General features: G+C 39.3%; 1 protein-coding gene across 2 annotated transcripts in view; it reads right to left on the bottom strand.

Annotated features, from left to right (window-relative positions):
- The window catches only part of GRB14 (growth factor receptor bound protein 14), a 123,128-nt gene that overhangs the window by 29,806 nt on the left and 76,890 nt on the right, over positions 1-16,432 (bottom strand). For both annotated transcript variants that reach the window (XM_066280826.1, XM_066280827.1), the window contains one exon: positions 13,864-14,020. In XM_066280826.1, the coding sequence (XP_066136923.1) occupies positions 13,864-14,020 (157 nt within the window). The remainder of the gene's footprint in view (positions 1-13,863; positions 14,021-16,432) is intronic.

Below are 16,432 nucleotides of genomic sequence, written 5' to 3'. Positions count from 1 at the left end.
CTACCCTGTATTGGAAAATCCTCTCAGGGCTTGGAATTTTTTAGTAAAAAGACAGTAAAAATCATGGTCTCATGGAGCTTTCAAACTAATAGAAAGATGCAAAAAATAAATAAAATGTAAAACTCAAAAGGTAGCTATAAATACCACATAGAAGAGTAGAGCTGCCTGACCAGGTATTGGCACAGTAGATAGAGCACCAGCCTGGGACATAGAGGACCCAGGTTCAATACCCCGAGGTTGCTAGCTTGAGTGTGGAATCATAGACATGACCCCATGGTCGCTGGCTTGAAGCCCAAGGTCACTGGCTTGAGCAAGGGGTCACTGGCTTGGCTGGAGGCCCCAGTCAAGGCACATATGAGAAAGCTGAAGCAACGAAGAATCGATGCTTCTCATCTCTCTCTCTTCTTGTTCGTCTGTCCCTATCTGTGCCTCTCTCTTTTTTGCTAAAAGAAAATAAAAAAAGAGTAGAGCAGAGAGGAGGTAGAGAGAAAGGGAAAGGGAAAGGAGTCCATTTTCAATAGCCAGCCGAGGAAGGCCTCTTAGAGAAGGTAGTACCTGAACAAAGACCCAGAGGAGAAGAAGGCATGAGCTAAGCAGATATCTAGAAGAACAAGAACAAAGCTCCTGTAGCAAGAGCAACACTGATATAAACATAGAGCATGAGGTTAGTGTGGCTGGAGCTGGATGAACGAAAGGGGAAGTCCCAGAAGAGGTTAGAGAAGGCATGCTCTGGGGGACTGGGTGAAGCCTGCAGTTCATAGTTAGGGCCTGGCTTTTTCTCTGAGTTAGAGAAGAAGTCATTATAAATAAAGAATATCATGAACTGACATATACAACTCACAAAAATTAGGGGACATTTCAAAAATGAATATGAAGCGCTAAAATATCCCCTAATTTATGTGAGCAGTATATTTTCATTAAACTATAATACATTGGTGGCTAAGTGAACTGATCTTAAGAGGCTTAAGGAGGGAAGCAGAACATTATAATTAACAAGGGGAGGGATGTTGTGTCTTGGATTCAGAGATGAAAATAATGACAGAGATGTAGTATTTTCTTTCTTCTTCTTCTTCCTTTTTTTTTTTAATCTCCAATATAGACTTTATCAATCTGAGACAGATATAACAGTTTGGGGAGAATCATGATGAGCCAATCCTCCATTGCCTCATACAAGGATCCACCCTCTGTCCTCTGGGAAAGGTACTAGAGTTCAAGGGGTTATAAGGGAGGAAAGGGTGGAGTGGAGAATGGAAGGGGGCTATAGAGTAAACAGATGGGATAGGTCCCAAGTGACACTGTATCCTGTCCTTTTCCAGAACTTGAACCCCAAGATGGAGAGTTGATGGTGATATAACACCAGGTAAGTTTTTGTGTGGCTTAAACTAGACTGTAGTCTTAGGAGACTTCTAACCTCAAGTGGAAGCCCTGTGTCTAGCATGGTAGAGAAGCAATAGCAAAATGCAACATTGAAGCAGATGAGTTCATAGCATCTCACTATGGGGAAATAGCATCGCAGTAGTACCAAGTCCCCGGAAGGAGCCAGGAAGGGCCAGGAGAAAACCATGAACTTAAGAGGCTTATGATATAGTCAATAAGCTTGAGAGGAACATGAAGAGTTGAACAAGAGTTAGACAAATAACCATTCTGGGACTTCTATTCCACTAGAGTATTGAAGGAGATAGGTTTAATCCCTTATATGAGACTATTTAAAATTATATGTACATCTTTATAGAAGCTGAATTTATTATTTACCCTAACAAGACTGTAAACAATACATAAAGCAAACAAATAAAGATTAAACTGTCTGCCATTAAGAAGGCAGGAGCCTGACCAGGCGGTGGCGCAGTGGATGGAGCGTCGGACTGGGATGCGGAAGGACCCAGGTTCGAGACCCCGAGGTCGCCGGCTTGAGCGCGGGCTCATCTGGCTTGAGCAAAGAGCTCACCAGCTTGGACCCAAGGTCGCTGGCTCCAGCAGGGGGTTACTCGGTCTGCTGAGGGCCCACGGTCAAGGCACATGTGAGAACACAATCAATGAACAACTAAGAAGTCGCAACGCGCAATGAGAAACTGATGATTGATGCTTCTCATCTCTCTCCATTCCTGTCTGTCTGTCCCTGTCTATCTCTGCCTCTGTAAAAAAATAAAAAAATAAAAATAAAAAAATAAATAAAAAATAAATAAAAAAAAAAGAAGGCAGGAAACTGAGGGTCAACATTAAATCAGTTATAGAAATAAAACTACATCTTTGTAAGTCTTAATCAGAGAGCTTTTTCATTACTGTATTTAATTCTTATAGTATCTGCAGTAGGATGAATAATAGTCCCAATAATAGTTCCTAATCTCTGGAACCTATAATGTTACCTTATATAGCCAAGCCTTTGTAAATGTCATTAACTTAATGATATTGAGTTGAGGAGAAAATCCTGGATTATCCAGCTAGGTCCTAAACCCAAACACAAGTATCCTTATAAGAGAGAAACAGAAAGAGATGTGACAGACAGAAGAGCAAAGGGAAATGTGACCACAGATGTAGAGACTCAGGTGATGTGGCCACAAGCCAAGGAATGATAACAGCCACCAGCAGCTGAAAAAGGCAAGAAATGGACACCCCCTAGAGCCCCCAGTAAGAGGGCAGCCCTACCAACCCCTTGAATTCAGCCCAGTGAAATGAATTATGAACTTCACCTCCAGAACTCTTAAAGATTACATTTCAGTTGTTTTAAACCAGCAGCTTTTTGGTTAGCGTTACAGAGTTCTTGGGAAACTAATACAGTAATCTAATGAGCAAGTTATATCTCCATTTTATAAAAAATGAAATACAAGTTCAGAACAGCAAAAGCTCAGGATCAGAATGGCAGTCACATGTCTGGCCCCAGTCGATGCTCTCTGCACAGCACTGCCTCCTCCTTCACTGCACTTCCCCGAGAGGGGACCCCGCCCCTCCGCTGCGTCTGTGTATAGCCAGTTCATTCTTTCTGCTTATCGGCTAAAATCTCTCTCACAGTCCTGCAGTGCTCATGTTTCAATCCCTCACATTCTTTTATTCTGAAACATGTTCAATAAATATGGGCTAAATAAGTACAAATAAACAACCATGTTTTGAGTGGAAAGGAAAAAAAAATAATGAGCAATATTTCTAATGATATCAATCTTAACCTTACATGAAAGTAACATAAATAATTTGAATCTGGACAACATCAAAAAAATAAAAATAAAACAAAATGGGTAGAAAGAACAAGTGCATCTGAACAGCCATGACAAATGTGTAACAAAAGAAGAACTAGTGAAATGTATGTGATCAAAAAAGCAGCAGCCTAATCGGGGTTTTGTTCACTACATGCAAATAAAACTCAGCATATTGATCTAAAAAGGAAAAATAAGGGATATGATATCTGCAGAAAATTTCACAGAACTGTAATACCAAATGTTTCAATAATAAAAAGACTAGCATTAGGAAAATATGCTGGTAAACATAAGAAAAATTTCTTCAAATAAAGCTAGCTACACTAAGTACATGAGAAAGCAAAAGATATACTTTTTATTCCTTTCAAGAAAACTTCTGATACTATTTATTGAAAATTCAGAAAACACATAAAAAAATAAATAAAAGAAGTCCAGAGGCTCAAATGCAGCTACAGGTTCATCTCATAATGAAGATAAAACTTTTTTTATTACAGAATCTGGCTTTTTAAAAGTTGTATTATATTAAGACAATTTTTTTAAGTTTATGTATCCCCACTCCAGTTTGGATGCACTGCCAGATACCATCCTCCAACCAAGATTTGTTATGGTAAAGGATCAAGGCTGCTACAATAATCCAAGTAACCCCAGGAGGCATAATTAATTATCAGGTAATCACATCTAATAGGAAATTAGTGTGTCTTTTAAAAGGCAGTTATCTAACTAAACACAGACCTTAATCGGGGGAAAGTTCAAGATGAAGATTCAGGACGCCTAAATGGAGTACCATACTTTGAGAGGAATAGAAAAATGCTAAAAGGGAAGCTAAAAAGTTACTGAACATCAGCTTTGTTTGACCCAGGCCTAAGGATAGACATCATCACCAAGACCTAAGAGAAGGAAGGAACGGAACAAAACAAAGCAAAATACTAGATGGCTTATAGTACACGCTCTTTATTCTTCTTTCGCCCCATTCTAAAACCAAGCTGATTTTAACCAACTAAGTAATCCTACTGAGTTACTTATAATAAATACATTTTTTAAAATATCTGGACAAAACAAATAATTCTATAACTAGGGGCTCTTTGCTGCACCACTTGAAAACAACAATATTAGGAACTATCACCCAGAATGAACTCACATACTCTCTGAGTTACCATTTGAAAAAGTCACGCCAGGTAACTTTCATATAAAGTCATCAAGATTATTTTAAAGGTCTTATTTTAAAGCTTCCTAGATCCATCTAAAATACTACATTAACACGTACTATTAAAACTTAAAAGATATATCTATGTTTTTAAACCTTTTTAATTAAAAACAATGTATTTTTCAAGCATTGAAAAGTGAATTACAATGATCAAATACCACTCTTCTATACGTAGAAAGATAGGAGAGAAGCTTTTTTAAATTGCTTCAACATAGCAAACAAAAAGGAGAAAAAAAGGAATGTCTCTGAGTTTTAAAAAAAAATCATTTTTAAAATCAAAGACAAAAGCATTATATTGCTTTGAATTTAATCATTGTTTCTAATAATCAGTAAAGTATTATGGTAAAAGAATAAATTATTAACAAGGAATGATAACTACATATAATTTTTTCTATTTAATTTTCAGAAACTTCTCCTTTAAAAAAAAAAAAAGAAGAGAAGAAGAAGTTCTTTCTGAAACTGTTGATTTAACTTTAAAGTCTTTTAAAAAAGCTCAATCCTCCCAGTATGGAAAGTGTTCACCTGTGACCTTAGCCTGGATTTCTTCGCTGAATCCACTGAAAGTGTGGCGTGAGGCTCAAATAGAAACCTGAGTCCCTACTCTTCTCATCACTTGATAAGAGAAGAAACAGGAGCAGCTTTTTACCTCTAATTCACCCAGAAAACAATTCTCTGTGTACCTTTGTTACTAGAAACTCCAGGAGACAAATGGTCCTTGTACTTCCCTGTGCTAGGCAGAAACTACATACATTCTGTCAATCTTATTTTCAGATAAAAATGAACAGCCTCTGACCAAGCAAAACAAAAACTGGAAAAGCAAAGAATAAAATGGCTCAATTTCTAAAAGGTTCCTTAACCTAAAAAAATTACTTAATACCAATAAGATCCGCCAGAAAATTGCCATTGCCTTGTCCAGCTCCCCCAGTGCAAGGAGAAAATCTTGACACTTCAGCTTAATGAGTATAAAAGTCTTGTGAATCATTCTTCAGAAAATCGAAACAGTCCTTATATTACTCAGTTTGAAAGATCATAACCTGAATTCATAGAAAGCCTTATTTCTCCACAGTGCTTGCATATATATCACCTCAGCCTGACTTGTAAATACCTGAAGAGCTAAGAAATGGCTTCCATAAATTCTAAGTCACCTAACGCATACTTTAAAAAGGCTCAGAGTAAATTTTCATGAGGGTGTGGCATGTGATTGCTTTGGTTTCTTTTCCAAATCTCTGCCCTCGATGTATGTTGTAATCCATCCTTTGAACTGTTTGATATAAATACCGTACAGTTTAGTACAGCTTAGTTCAAAAACCATTTATTTGTCCTAAATCCTAGGTTACAAAGGTGTATGTACACAGAGAATTCCAGCTCTTGTGGAATTACTGTCCAGTTGTAATAATATGATCACTATGAAGATAGTGGCAAAAAATGTTACGTACAGCAGCAGAGAAGATGGGTACTTGACCCAACTTGGGCCTTCAGGAAGATGTCTGAGTTAAGTTTTTAAAATTATGTTTACTGCTTTATTCTCTGATTCCTAAAACAATACATTTCCATTACAGAAAATTTGAAAAACTGAGCTGATAATCACAATCCATCTTTAAACCTGTCAATCAGGAATAAGCACTTAACATTTCAGTATATTCCCTTCTTGACTTTTTCTCTGGAAAATAGATATAAGTAATATATATATATATATATATATATATATTCCACAACATTTAGAAAACATTGACACATAAACATGTTCATAACAAAAATATATAAGGTTTTTAAATTTGGTTAAAAATATACACTTTTATTCAATCATTATAATCTTCCATTAGCCCACCTCACTCATCAAAGGAAGAGCTCCAGAAATATAAACAAAGTCTACATAACTTCTGTCCTATGGGTGTACAGCAATTTATAACATTCTCCTATTATTATAGTGCTAGGTTTTATTTTTTTTAATTGGTGATATAAATAATCCTGCTTAAACCGCCTTACAGTACCTACTTCTAACCCAAATTTGCTTGTTTCCCACGCCCACCTATAGCACGTACTTGCGGAAGTGTCACCCCAGGACACAATTCATCATTATCGCTCCTAGTGCTTCCTGAACCACACTGATATGTTGAGGATTCACGATTTCCTGACGATTGTCTGAGAAGGGGTGGTGCCAGCAAATATCCTCACTGTTTCATGGAACAGCTTCTGAGCAGTAAATGTCTGTGCACAGGAGCTGGGCACACGGAAGAGGCACATGTGTCTCTCAGATAGAAAAGGGCAACTCTCCCTCAGAAGTCTGAGCGTGGGATGCTCCCAACTCCGTTTCTTTCACTCCTCCCCTAGATGGTGGCACTGGGTTAGCTGTCAGCAGACTTGGACAGCTGAGGGTTTTCCTGTTACCTTGTCTTTGTACATATTTTTTAGGAAATGGCTAGTGGTTATACTTGACTGACACTTATAACTAAAATTCCAGGTAAACCTTAAAAGATGTATAAGCAGTTAGCCACGTAAAGATGGGTGAGAAAGGACATCCTGAAAATCTCAACAGCATGAGCAAGCAAACCACGGAGCAGAACCAGAAGTGTATGCAGGCGGCTGCAGGCCGTTCTCTAATAAATAAACCAGAGGAGGGAGGGGTGAGACACAAGACTGCAGACAGGAGAGTAGTCAGGTCACAGGTGCTACAGTTCCCGCCAAGGACCTTGGACGCTAACACAAGGAGAATCGGGCCCGCATGCAGATGAGTAACTGGTGGAACCAGAGGCAAGAGGAAGGGCTGCAAAACGGAATAACAGGAGAGGGATAATGAGATCTGAATTCAGGCTAGAAGGATACTGAGAAGGAAAAACCAGCTGACCAGGAGACAGGCTTAGTTATAAGCACTCGCTGCTGGTTTCATATTTGCCACCTCCGACTTCAGTGTGCCATCACGACATGCATGCCACCTGCGCTTCGGAGTCTCAGTACAGAAGGAAGCACGGGGCCGCACACCCTAAAGGCTTCACAGTTAGTTACTTCTGCTGGTGAGGAGGGCAAGTCACAACGCTGCTGGCTAGTAGATTCCAAACAGCACAGAACCAACAGCCATGTGTCAGCCCCAGACAACAGGAAAAAAAGAAGAAAAGAAACTTGAGCTGCTTTTGTGAAAAAGAAAAGTGAAGGAGCAGCTTCAAAGCCAGTGGCCGTGCCGCGTTCCCTCAGGGCCACTGAGTATCGCTTCTGTCTTACAGCGATGACATGGGTAGGGCTGCACATAAAAACGCTATCATTAAAAGCCTCCAGTCATTCATTGTGCTTATTAAAGCCACTCCACAAGAAATTCATAATGGAAATCTCAGCTGTCCCTAGCAATGACACTAAAATACAATTAATTCCCCTTCCCAAGGAGTCTAGAGGTATGTGCTGGAGGTATTGTGTTAATTGCCACTGCTTCAATTAGGAATCAGAATGGGAATAAGACAAATACGGTTCCCCTTAAGTTCCTGAGAACTGAAAATGGGAGTTTTTCTCTCCACCATCCTCTCAACAATGATTACGAAAGCAGAGGACTCCATCTGGGGAACTACAGTGCCATCCAGTGGCTGTGAGGTGAAACACACATTTACAAAACTTGGTTTATTATGTGTATTATTTATTATGAGAAGGGGAAATATTTGTTGATATATTGATATTTTAAATTCAATGCCTACAAAAATGTGCATACAACTAGAAACTCATCACAACATGATTCAAAATCAGGCAAAGCAGCAATTCATAAAAAAAATCAGTATGTTTACCTGCCTTCAATGATTTACTCAGCCTATTAAAATTCTCAGCAGTGTTTATTAATAATTACGGACAGAGTATATAAAATAGTAATATTGTATTCAGAGTTCCAAATAGCATCTCCCTGTTCATGTTGTGTATAACTTCAAGAACAAGTCATTTCCAACGTGATTCTCTAGTCAAAATGAAAAGCTGGTATAATGTGAACCAGGTTGGATCACTTTAATCTCACTTGTTTCAATACTACCTCTGTGAGGAAGATTTATCTGAAAATGTTATGGAGGGTTCAAAATCTCAAAATTTCACTTTATAGTTATAGCATGGGTGAGAAATACAGGAGAAGACTGTGACAGAGACAAACCGACCACAGAATCCCAGGAACATTTTGCCTGACCCATTGGGTTGAGGAGAAACCAATGTGCTTCCAATGGAAAATTCATACCCTTCAGAATCTGACAGAACTTAAATTTGTGCAATGTTTGCCTCTAGGCAAGGTATTTAATCACAGAGTCGCCATATTCCTATATGTAAAATGAGGTTTAAAAAACATATCTTGTAGGGTTGCTATGAGGCAAAGTATTAAGAGCATCTATCTAAATGAATGTGAAACCTCTCACTCAGTGTCCTGCACATATGTGTAAGATGCACATTAACAGTAGCTATTACACATATACATTCATATTAAAATTACTGGGAAGACTGAAGTTTCCTTGGCGACAGAAAATACTCTAAAAACCAACTTTAGATTCCATAATCCTATCATATTTTGAATGTCAAGAGCTCCTCTTTCTGACCTGAAAAATTTAAGAGTGTACTTTAATGGATTAGAAATAACATCTATTAACAACACAGAATGTGTCTGAAACTTTCCTAAATTGATCTTGGACATTAAAGTGAACTAAATTACAGAAAATTCTCAACGCTCATCTATCCCATAAGTCAAAATGTTCTTGCCTGTAAGGCGTCAGTACCTCGCAAACACTAAACCTCATAAGTGTGCAGATCATAACATGAAGACGGTAAAATGGGGCATGCACAAACAGCAGAAATGAGAGATAGACAAAGACCAATCTAGGAAGCCATGGGTAGTTTGAGGTAAAAGTAAAACAAAGCTGCTCAGCCTCCAAAAGGTCAAAACTTGCATTCTGGCTTTCTTAATAGTATACTTTAAAAACTAAATCAGTTCATACTACTCTCTGACTCAAGAACAACTTTTTTTTTTTTTTTTTTGTATTTTTCAGAAGTGAGAAGCGAGGAGGCAGACAGACAGACTCCCACATGCACCCGACCAGGATCCACTCGGCATGCCCACTAGGGGGTGATTCTCTGCCCATCTGGGGTGTTGTTCCATTGCAACCAGAGCCATTCTAGCACCTGAGGCAGAGGCCATGGAGCCATCCTCAGCACCCGGGCCAACTTTGCTCCAGTGGAGCCTTGGCTGCGGGAGGGGAAGAGAGAGACAGAGAGGAAGGAGAGGGGGAAGGGTGGAGAAGCAGATGGGCGCTTCTCCTGTGTGCCCTGGCCTGGAATCAAACCCAGGACTTCCCGATGCCAGGCCAACGCTCTACCACTGGGCCAACCAGCCAGGGCCTCTTTTTTATTTTATACTTTTAATTTATTTTTTAACTTACTGGGTTGACATGGTTCACCAAACTATACAGATTTCAAGTGTACAACTCAGTAGAATACCATCTATATATCGCATCATGCCCCCCACCCCATGCAAAGTCTCTTTAGGCCCCCATACCCCCAATTCTTTGCCCTCTTCCCCCTCCTCACCTCCCCCACCCTTTTCTCTCTGGCTATTGCCACTCTGTTTTCTGTATCTATAAAGTCCTCCAATTCTTTTCCTCTCACTCAGTATAAAAGTCAAGCCCTGCCACAACCTATGAGATCCTCCATGAACTTGCTCCACAGAAGCTCTATGAACTCCTCTTTTATTACTGCCGTACCTACTGGCTCCACTCCAGACAGTCCTCCAGCAGCCTTTTGGCTGCTTCCTGAACACAAGCGCATGGTCTTGTCCAGGCCTTTCCACTTGCTGTTCCCTCTGTCTAGACCAATCTTCTTGCACTTAATTGAAAGGCCTGCTGCTGTCAGCTTTAGCTCTCTACTCAGATATCTCACTGTCATAGAAGCCTATCCTTGGTCCCTCTATTTAAAGTGTGTCCCTCACTCTCCCCCTCTCAGCAGTCTGTCCCTCTGTTCTGCCTTCTGTTTGGCCCCAAGCACTTATCACCATCTAAGGGATGATGAATTTTAGTCATTTGTATTTCTCTCTCCCTTAGAATGTAAACTCACAAAGGCAGTGCTTTTTGTCTATTTTGTTCATGTAACACCACCAGGATCCACACACAGAATGAACCTGGTACAAAATAGTCAATAAATACACTATTTGCTAAAGTGAGGAAGGCAACAGAGAAAGCCAAGTTAGAGAGAGTTCCAAGTTTTTGTGGAATCTATATAATGCAGAAAAATAAATAAATAAATAAAAATACTCAGGCTATTCTTTTAGTGCACATATACACAAAGAGAAGGTAGTCTACTATAAACTGAATACATAATATAATTAGAGATTACATTAATACAGGTATACTAATCAACATCATCTCAAAGTTGTAAAATTGAGGATGATATTGCTTCCTTCTTGATATCTTTGGTCTCGGTTACTTACAATGAGCCAAATTATTTTTTGTAATGAAAATACTTTTTAAAATAATAGATACCACCCCTCTCTTTTACAATTCTATTCATTAAACATTCGTTATGTCCATCAAAGAGGTCAAGAGGATTTCCTGAACATAACTGAGTAGCTGGTCACCAAAGTTTAGGCAAATCATTTGTCCTTTGGTCCTTTATATCAATAGCCCTCAGAGAAGATGTACAGGTGAAGTTGTCAGAATTCATTCTATTGACAAAGAGTATCTGCAGCTTCCTATCACAGTTAAGGAGGGAAAACCCATTCTTGTTCTTGTCACTCATTTTGATTTCCGGCCAGGGCACATAGAAGAAGTGCCAACTGCTTCTCCACCCTTCCCCCTCTCCTTTTCCTCTTTCTCTCTCTTCCCCTCCTAGAGCCAAGGCTCCACTGGAGCAAAAGTTGGCCCAGGTGCTGAGGAGGGTCCATGGCCTCCACCTCAGGTGCTAGAATGGCTCCAGTTGCAATGGAGCAACGGCCCAGATGGGCAGAGCATCGCCCCCTGTTGGGCATGCCGGGTGGATCCTGGTCGGGCACATGTGGGAGTCTGTCTCTCTGCTTCCCTGCTTCTCACTTCAGAAAAATACAAAAAAAAATGAACTAGAACTAAATTTCTTTTCTATAAGCTTTGGTGCATGGCTGATGAAGCCATGAGAAAATATTCTCATGTTTGATTTTATTTCAGTAGTTTTCAAAAAATATAGTAACAGAGAAATTTATTTCTATTTTTGGTCTAAAATTTTAATTTAGTATATAACTCAAAATCATGTTTCAGTTTAAGCCTCTATATTTAAAGACTTGTGCATTTTAGTCCTTGATAACATTTTATTTCTTAATATAACTTACAGTGGTCTTAGTGAAAACTGCTGCTTGACTTACAGAGTAGTTTTATTATTTGAAGCTACTTGTTAAGGATACATTGTAGTGACCATAAGGAAAAAAAATGTTTTAATGTCTCCCCAAAAGAAAAATTTTAAGACTATAAAATACTGTAATTATATATTATTCTAATTAAGAGCTATGTCCTAACAAACATAAGTAAGTGAAATAGCTTAGAATATGCCACATACCTATTGAAAATTAATACCACATACCTAGGAAATGAATAATCATAAATAGAAATTAAATTAGTCACAAATGGCAATGAAGAAAGTATAGGTGGAGTTTTTTCTGTCCTAGGAAGCTAAGGCTACATTGCGTGGGCCAATATAGCATACCTTCAGAATTCAGGTTTTCTTGCCAGGTATTTGCTCAGCTGTCAAGATCAGCTGACATAATACAGCTGATCAACTATCAATGAGGACTGGGGGAGATGGGCTGGGATTCAAAGTCACTGAGCAGAATGTCGAACTACAAGCTTCTCTTCCACAGGCTTCCCTCTGTCTTCTCCCTGAGGCTCTGACATATCCTAGGACAATGGTCTTAAATTGGAAGTACACATACACTTTCTAAAGGGTTCAGGGAAGGTAGGTAGTTTCAAATGAAACACTTTCTAGAACCTTTTAAAAGAAAGACATACCTCTTCTGCCAACATCATCTTTATTCCATTTCACAAAACAAAGGCAAACCTCTCATCTGAATTGAACCTTACTTTGGCTTTTGTTCTGGGATATAAGCCTTCTACACACCAAACAAAGAAAACATTTTATATGTTGTTAGCTAGCTATGCAAGAAAGTGAATGACTCATGACTAGGTATAAAAGCCTCAATTCCTTAAACAAATTAAAGGAAATAATTCAGCTGTCACTGATAGATTATTTAAAATAACTTAAATAATATATCACCAATTGTTTTTGACATATAATGCATAGGACTTTATAGTAGGCTAAACAACAGGTCCCTCACCAAATATTCACACCGTAATCCCTAGAAACTATGAATGTTACCATATATAGCAAAAAAAAAAAAAAGTTTGCAGATATAATTGTGTTGAGGATCTTGAAATGAGGACATTCTCCCGGATTATCATTGTAGACCCTATACGCTACTGTTCTTATAAGAGAGAGGCGAAGGGAGATCTGACACAGACAAAGGAGATGGCAACATGACTACAGAGGTAGAGATCTAAGTGATACAGACACAAGCCAAAGAATGGTGGCTCCTTCGCAAAGCTGGAAGAGGCAAGGGACAGTCTTTCCTCAAGCCCGAGGAGGATGTGCATCCCTGATGACACCTTCATCTCATACCAAGAATCAGTAATACTGATTGCAGACTTCTGAGAGAACATATACTTGGTTGGTTGAAGCCCCCAAGTTTGCGGTAATTTGTTACAGCAGCCACAGAAAACTAATACAGATTCAAAGCACTAAATGGCGTTGCCATAACGTCTTTCTTTCTCACTTGCTTATGGTGGGAACATGTTTTTTAACAATGATAATATGTAAAAATAAGAAAGGGGAGATAAAATTGTTGACACTCCTGTCTTACTCTAGCAGAAGAATGAGAATTCTTCATAACTTATTGAAAGATTTGGAATAAAATAAACAATAAAACTTCCATAATTCACAGTGCAATGGTGCTTTTCAATTAAAAACAATTTTAAAAGGTTACTCTTTCTATTTATGATTTAAAAATGGGACAGAGTTACTTATTTCTTCAAGAAAAGTTTAGGGTGTATGCTTCCATCAAGAGAACTCCACTACTGTGGATACTCCCGATGTCTGCCCTACAGTCGATTAAAAAAATAATCTAAATAACAGCTTATTTTATTAACTTCTCAAAAATGTTAACTGTGCTACTAAACAAATTATGAAATTTATCTTTCCATCAATTTGAACTCTTATGTTCTAGCTCTAAAATGTCCAGAAATTATTTTAAAAGGAGGTAAATGAGTAATATTTTTATCTTTATTTCCATTTTGTTCTACTATTTTCAACTATTACACACCAAGACCAAAAGTAAAAAGACTAAAGAATTATTTGCCATTTTCTTTTTTCTATCTCTGAGGAAGAAAATGTTTGCCACATGACCAAAACTCTGAGGGACAGAAAAGCAATGCTGTGACTATGATTCTGTATCCTCACCCAGACCGATGCGAGGCAGGTGCTCGAAAAGGGTCCAGCTGTGGTCATCAATGTAGTGATTCTTCAGGATCAACAGCTGGCAAACATCTCGGGCCGTCACATCATTGGGCACCTCTAAAGCCCGGCTGGTTTCATCTTCACTGTATATTTTAATGACCTGTGTAGGCAGAAATAAGAAGATGAGTTAAAATGCTCTATTAAAACCTTTATAGTTAGTAAGTCATCAAACTTATTGGTTGAGCTAGTTACAAATTACTTATACAGTGTCTTCTACATCTAATTTATTTATACATTAAGTGAATGTTACTTATCCCAAGACTTGTTGATAACATGTGGCAAAGTCACATTGTCCAACAACTTTTACTCTCTTTTTTTCCATGTCTAAACTAAAGGCCAATGACTATTTACAGCCATTGGCCACTATTAATGATGTTATGTTATATATTAATTAAATTAATTATAAGATGTCCTTCCCTACTATGCTGGTCAACTCAAAAGCTTTTTATTCTTATCAACATTTAAAATTTTCCATGACATATTTAAACCCTATAAATAATCCAAGTAACATGGGTGATTTATTCCCAGGTATATTAAACAGTAAAAGTAATAAAAAGAATCAGACTTTCTGAAAATATTCCTCCATTTCAGGTATGAAAGTTTTGCTAAAGACTTGCTAGATGGGCCCTGGCCAGTTGGCTCAGCGGTAGAGCGTCGGCCTAGCGTGCGGAGGACCCAGGTTCGATTACCGGCCAGGGCACACAGGAGAAGCGCCCATCTGCTTCTCCACCCCTCCCCCTCTCCTTCCTCTCTGTCTCTCTCTTCCCCTCCCGCAGCCAAGGCTCCATTGGAGCAAAAATGGCCCGGGCGCTGGGGATGGCTCTGTGGCCTCTGCCCCAGGCACTAGAGTGGCTCTGGTCGCGACAGAGCGATGCCCAGATGGGCAGAGCATTGCCCCCTGGTGGGCAGAGCCTCGCCCCATGGTGGGCGTGCCAGGTGGATCCCGGTCGGGCGCATGCGGGAGTCTGTCTGACTGTCTCTCCCTGTTTCCAGCTTCAGAAAAATGCAAAAAAAAAAAAAAAAAAAAAAAAGACTTGCTAGATGGTCACCAAATCCTTTTTCTTTTCTCCCTTGTAGTTAATTGTGGACATGGGATTGTATTTTAATCAACAGAATGTAAGCCCATGCAGTATTTGCACTTCTAAGCCTCACCCATAAAAATTTTCCACAAAGTAGTCCTTCATTCTCTTTCGCCACCCTTCCCCTATAACTACAAGGATCTACAGCAGGGGTCCCCAAACTACAGCCTGCGGCCCGCATGTGGCCCCGTGAGGCCATTTATCAAGCCCCTGCCGCACTTCCGGAAGGGGTACCTCTTTCATTGGAGGTCAGTGAGAGGAGCATAGTTCCCATTGAAATACTGGTCAGTTTGTTGATTTAAATTTACTTGTTCTTTATTTTATTTTATTTTTTTTTACTTATTCATTTTAGAGAGGAGAGAGAGAGAGAGAGAGAAAGGGGCAGGAAGCATCAACTCCCATATGTGCCTTGACCAGGCAAGCCTTGGGTTTCGAACCCGCGACCTCAGTGTTCTAGGCCGACACTTTATCTACTGCGCCACCACAGGCCAGGCTACTTGTTCTTTATTTTAAATATTGTATTTGTTCCTGTTTTGTTTTTGTTTTTTTACTTTAAAATAAGATATGGGCAGTGTGTATAGGGATTTGTTCATAGTTTTTTTTATAGTCCGGCTCTCCAACGGTCTGAGGGACAGTGAACTGGCCCCCTGTGTAAAAAGTTTAGGGACCCCTGATCTACAGGAAAGGAAAGCCATGGAACAGAAAGAACCTTTGTCCCTGAATGACCACACAAAAGGTGCCCAACTAGGAACACTGATTTGGTACTTGACATGAACAAGAAATGAACTTTTATTATGTTAACTCATTGTGCATTTGTACTTATTAAAGCAGTTATGTTTCCCTAAATTATATAAAATTAGAGTTGTATATACAACACTCCCCTCAGCTTTCACTAAGCTGTGCTAAATGTTACAATTTCCAGTATCAATGATGTTACATTCTGCAGTGTGTCTGTAAAGTCATGGTGCACTTTTGACCAGTCACAGGAAAGCAACAAAAGATGATAGAAATGTGAAATCTGCACCAAATAAAAGGAAAACCCTCCCAGTTTCTGTAGGATGATGTGGCAGCATGTGCGCATGCGCAGATGATAACGTAATATCGTGTATACAGTGGAGTAGCCCACGGCCATGCCAGTTGAGATGTGGACGGTACAGAGGAAAGTTCAGTATGTTCTGTGGCTCACTAAATTCAAATCCATGATCAAAGTGCAATGTGAATATCGGTGCACTTATAACAAAGCGCCACCACATAGGAACAGCATTACTCAGTGGGATAAGCAGTTGAAGGAAACCGGCAGTTTGGTGGAGAAACCCCGTTCTGGTAGGCCATCAGTCAGTGACGAGTCTGTAGAGGCTATACGGGATAGCTACCTAAGGAGCCCTAAAAAAATCTGTGTGTGAGCCCACATCAAACTGCACTGAACAGGTATG

The sequence above is a fragment of the Saccopteryx bilineata genome, chromosome 5 (genome assembly GCF_036850765.1).
Source record: "Saccopteryx bilineata isolate mSacBil1 chromosome 5, mSacBil1_pri_phased_curated, whole genome shotgun sequence".
Classification (NCBI taxonomy): domain Eukaryota; kingdom Metazoa; phylum Chordata; class Mammalia; order Chiroptera; family Emballonuridae; genus Saccopteryx; species Saccopteryx bilineata.
This window is presented reverse-complemented; position numbering and strand designations above follow the sequence as displayed.